Source organism: Nanorana parkeri, unplaced genomic scaffold, assembly GCF_000935625.1.
Source record: "Nanorana parkeri isolate BGI_ZX_2015 unplaced genomic scaffold, ASM93562v1 scaffold78, whole genome shotgun sequence".
NCBI lineage: Eukaryota > Metazoa > Chordata > Amphibia > Anura > Dicroglossidae > Nanorana > Nanorana parkeri.
In genome coordinates, this window is record NW_017306346.1 from 2,197,860 (window position 1) to 2,203,230 (window position 5,371).

Sequence of the window (5,371 nt, forward strand, 5' to 3'; positions counted from 1 at the left end):
TAAATAAGCTTGCAGCAGCTGGGACAATTTTACAAGCCTTGCGATGTCACAGTGAGTAATAACAAGTAGTTTATGACTACATGAACAATGTGAAAGAAAAAAAACATACACTTGAAACCTCTGTTTGCAGGTGTATTGTAATATGTTATTCCTGTGCATTTGTGTATTCCAAGAACAAGTTTGCTTTTTTTCCGTTACATTTTGTATTCTTTTGAGTTTGACACGTTCTCTGATATCAATCTAGTGAGCTGCAGCAGGAAATTTCCTCATCACCGGGAAGTGCTCAGGATTTAGTATCTAAGGGTCATTCAATGCCAAAAGGGGATTGGTGAACATGAAACAATAATTGATGTAGAGAGATGTCATCCATGCTCTATGAACTCAGTAGGAAAGTCGCACTTTGATGATGGCAGAGCACATCCAACTTTATGAAACCTGGACATGGCACACTGCAACCCCGCCTAGGCCCATCCCTCTTCATCGTTTTACCCAATACGATCTTGATGACAGAGTTGTTCACCATCCTGAACCATGATATCATGTCTACCAGAGCACTGTGGGGTGAGTAGCAGTGGGAAGGAGGACATCTGTTTTGTATGTTTGGGATTGGTCAGCTTTGCAGCCACCTACAGCGATCGATCTACATTCTGCAGAGATGCCATGCCTTAGAACAGGGATGGCCAAACTCCGGCCACACAGCTGTGGTGAAACTACAAATCCCATTAAGCATCTCTCTCCGGGAGTCATGTCTGTGGCTGTGAGAATCTTGCAAAGCCTCATGGGATTCGTAGTTCCACCACAGCTGGAGGGCCGCAGTTTGGCCATCCCTGCCTTGGAATGAAATCTCCATGGCCATGATATACTCCACGCATCACTAGCTCTCTAGGAGGACAGCCATGGAACATTGGATGATTCAATGGTGGTCAAAGGGTATTCAGCCATAATGTGGTTTGTATTACATTATACCGGTACATTCAGCCTGCATTTGAACTCAGTCTGAGGCACTTCTGAGATCATTGACAGGTGAATTGACCACCTTTTGAGCTGCTTCAAGCTGGTTTGCAAACCATAGACTTGTATGGGAATGCAAAACCCCACCGATGCTTTGTTGACAGGTGCATTTTAAGCTGCATCAACCTGCTTCTGCATTCCCATTGACTTGTATGGGGACAAAAGCAAAACAAAAGCCTGATAACATGCTTAAAGTACAACTCCGGGCAGAATAAAAATGAACCCTTGCAGTGGGGCTACCCCCACACTGCGAGGGTTAAATGCTCATTTTGGTCTAGGGTGTAAAATTTGAAAAGATACACCCCCCCCCTAATCCTCTGTCCCATCTGGCTGCTAGACCAGTACCTGCAGCCTCTTCTTCCCCCGGATCCGGTGGACCAAGGATCTGTGACATCATCACATCCATTTACATGCATAGGACAGGACGACACCAAGGCACATTCTGCAGCCAGAGCAGAGGGGGGAGAGGTGAGTGGTCACTGTGACAGGACCGAGGATTGGGGGAGTATATCCTTTTTTTTATTTTACACCCAAGACAAAAACGAGCACTTAACTCTTGCAGTGCAGGGCTAGGCCTACTGCAAGGATTATTTTTTATTCTGTCTAGAGTGCTTCTTTAAGCGTATCCAAAAATGTTAATTCCACTCTCTCCAATCCTTCATTTCACACAATTATTTAAATGGATGAAAATGCATTAGAATTGAAATGGTGGCTATGGGCACCAGAGACGCTCTGTGTGTTCCACATTTACCTTTTTACCATTATTGTACCTAAGGTGCGACGTCTGTAACGAAATAGTAAATCCCAAAATGCCAAAGTATCTACTTACATTTCTCACTGTAAACAATCTGAACAACCGGGTTTGGCCCTTCATCTTGGGGCACAGGAGTCACATCTGCCCATTCTTTCCTCTCCCTGTGTATAGAAAGGAACACACATACATTCAGTCTTTGCAATATAAAAGGAAGGGATTTATAAAAGGGCTTTTACCAGATGGCTGCCAGGGTGGGCAAGGGGTGCAGTTCGTGCCTGCCAGTGTGGGCAGAGGGTTTATTGTGTGCCTGCCAGTGTGGGCAGAGGGTTAAGTAGGTTGTCATCATCAGGTGCCAGTAATCTCCACTGAGAACACATGCATCTGTAACATGAACGCACACACATAGGGAATGGTTGGTATGGGGTGTTCTATGACAGCAAGCAGGGGACTAGATGCAGATACAATGGCTTACATTTGGGGACTGAGGGATTTCCATCCATACAGCTGCACTGTAGAAACACGATCCTAATGCCTGTATACAAGAAGTTGTACATTGCATACTCATGACCTCCGCTAACAATGGGACATAGTACTACAGTTATGTTGTTCCTCAATATAAGTTCATAGGCTTTTGTATGGCACCCATCGCTGCAGTGTGGGATGAAGGGGAGTTAGTGGTTTGTTTGCTTGGAGGGCATTTTCTGTACTGACTGTCCACACCAACAGACTCAGCTACGGCAGGAGCAACACCCCACACTGACAGATGCCAACTGCACCCACTCCCCACAACAACAGGCCCTTCTTACACCCACTTCCAACATCAAAGAGCACGTCTTGCACCCCCTGCCCGCACCGGCAGGCACAAACATCACCCCCTGTCCGCACCGGCAGGCACAAACATCACCCTCTGCCCGCACCGGCAGGCACAAACATCACCCCCTGCCCGCACCGGCAGGCACAAACATCACCCTCTGCCCGCACTGGCAGGCACAAACATCAACCTCTGCCGCACTGGCAGGCACAAACTGCACCCCCTGCCCACCCTGGCAGGCACAAACTGCACCCCCTGCCCACCCTGGCAGGCACAAACTGCACCCCCTGCCCACCCTGGCAGGCACAAACTGCACCCCCTGCCCACCCTGGCAGGCACAAACTGCACCCCCTGCCCACCCTGGCAGGCACAAACTGCACCCCCTGCCCACCCTGGCAGGCACAAACTGCACCCCCTGCCCACCCTGGCAGGCACAAACTGCACCCCCTGCCCACCCTGGCAGGCACAAACTGCACCCCCTGCCCACCCTGGCAGGCACAAACTGCACCCCCTGCCCACCCTGGCAGGCACAAACTGCACCCCCTGCCCACCCTGGCAGGCACAAACTGCACCCCCTGCCCACCCTGGCAGGCACAAACTGCACCCCCTGCCCACCCTGGCAGGCACAAACTGCACCCCCTGCCCACCCTGGCAGGCACAAACTGCACCCCCTGCCCACCCTGGCAGGCACAAACTGCACCCCCTGCCCACCCTGGCAGGCACAAACTGCACCCCCTGCCCACCCTGGCAGGCACAAACTGCACCCCCTGCCCACCCTGGCAGGCACAAACTGCACCCCCTGCCCACCCTGGCAGGCACAAACTGCACCCCCTGCCCACCCTGGCAGGCACAAACTGCACCCCCTGCCCACCCTGGCAGGCACAAACTGCACCCCCTGCCCACCCTGGCAGGCACAAACTGCACCCCCTGCCCACCCTGGCAGGCACAAACTGCACCCCCTGCCCACCCTGGCAGGCACAAACTGCACCCCCTGCCCACCCTGGCAGGCACAAACTGCACCCCCTGCCCACCCTGGCAGGCACAAACTGCACCCCCTGCCCACCCTGGCAGGCACAAACTGCACCCCCTGCCCACCCTGGCAGGCACAAACTGCACCCCCTGCCCACCCTGGCAGGCACAAACTGCACCCCCTGCCCACACTGGCAGGCACACAACAACCCTTCTGCCCACACTAGCAGGCACAAACTGCACGCCCCTGCCCACACTGGCAGGCACAAACTAACCCTTCTGCCTGCACTGGCAGGCACAAACTGCACCCCCTGCCAACACTGGCAGGCACAAACTAACCCTTCTGCCCACACTGGCACGCACAAACTACACCCCCTGCCAACACTGGCAGGCACAAACTGCACCCCCTGCCAACACTGGCAGGCACACACCAACCCTTCTGCCCACACTAGCAGGCACAAACTGCACCCCCTGCCCACATTGGCAGATGCAAACTGCACCCCCCAACCCACACTGGCAGGCACAAACTAACCCTTCTGCCCGCCCTGGCAGGCACAAACTGCACCCCCTGCCAACACTGGCAGGCACAAACTAACCCTTCTGCCCGCACTGGCAGGCACAAACTGCACCCCCTGCCAACACTGGCAGGCACAAACTAACCCTTCTGCCCACACTGGCAGGCACAAACTGCACCCCCTGCCCACACTGGCAGGCACAAACTAACCCTTCTGCCCGCACTGGCAGGCACAAACTACCCACCCTGCCAACACTGGCAAGCACAAACTACACCACCTGCCCACATTGGCAGATGCAAACTGCACCCCCTGCCCACACCATACAGTACATCCATTCTGTGTCTCTGTACAGCTCCCACTCCGCAAATATCTGCATGAGCGATTTGGACTCATACAATAAACACTGTAGATATTCAGAGTTGAAATACCTGTAGGGAATATAGCGATCAGACTGGGTGTCATAATCCATTTCTGAGTCCCCTGTGCCCTCCATCTCACAGTTTCTATACTCCAGGTCCTCTAGTCCGGAGTCCAGCCCTGTACTGTGACAGGCCAGCTCCTCATCCTCCTCAGCCTGGCACTGCATCTTCTCCGCACTGAAAGCTACACGGGAACAGGAAGCCGCGCTGATCCCCGGGGCGGCCACTGTCTACTCTTCCAGGACACACACGCATGCGCTCTACGTCTGCTGGAGCCAACACCTGTCACTGCTAGCGGGTGTCTGTAAATGGCGGCCATTTTCCCGGAGACTAATACTTCAGCGATAGCAGAGCCAAGTACAAATTTCTACTTCAGTGTAAGAGTACCACTGATAATTCCAATGAGGATGTACCTACATATATAAGACTGTGTTTATGTTTGTAAAAGGTAAGGGTACTTCATTTAGGGTTGCCACCTTTACTTCAAGTGAAACCCGAACACTCTAGCGCCGCACACGGTAATTTTTTTTTTAGAATATAGAGGAGAGAGTGAGGAGAGGCAGCCAGGGGAGGGAGTAAGGAGACCAGCTATAGAGGACTTCAAATCCCAGCAATACATTATACAGCAATACAAAATAATATGAAGCTACATAATCTTTGTTGTTCTGGTTTGGCACCCTGATGTCTCCAGGTGACCTGTGCAGCTCTCAGGTGGGCAGTGCGGGCTCTCAGGTGGGCTGTACGGGCTCTCAGGGCTGTCTGGACTACGGTGTCTCACTCACCAGGGGTCCGCAGGTGGGCAGCATGGTGTCGGGGAGGAGAAGGCAATCACAGATGCTGCTGCAGAGGTCCTCGGCAAGCGTGATCTCGGGCAGCCACATCTGCCTGAAAC

General features: G+C 53.0%; 1 protein-coding gene across 1 annotated transcript in view; it reads right to left on the reverse strand.

Moving 5' to 3' along the window:
• FNTA (farnesyltransferase, CAAX box, alpha) overlaps positions 1 to 4,698 on the reverse strand; it is an 18,005-nt gene extending 13,307 nt beyond the window's left edge. The window contains exons 1-2 of the mRNA XM_018576838.1: positions 4,489 to 4,698; positions 1,841 to 1,926 (exon numbers count right to left, since the gene is read on the reverse strand). Of these exons, the coding sequence (XP_018432340.1) occupies positions 1,841 to 1,926; positions 4,489 to 4,646 (244 nt within the window). The 5' untranslated portion in view covers positions 4,647 to 4,698. The remainder of the gene's footprint in view (positions 1 to 1,840; positions 1,927 to 4,488) is intronic.
• Between the last annotated feature and the right edge of the window lie 673 nt (positions 4,699 to 5,371).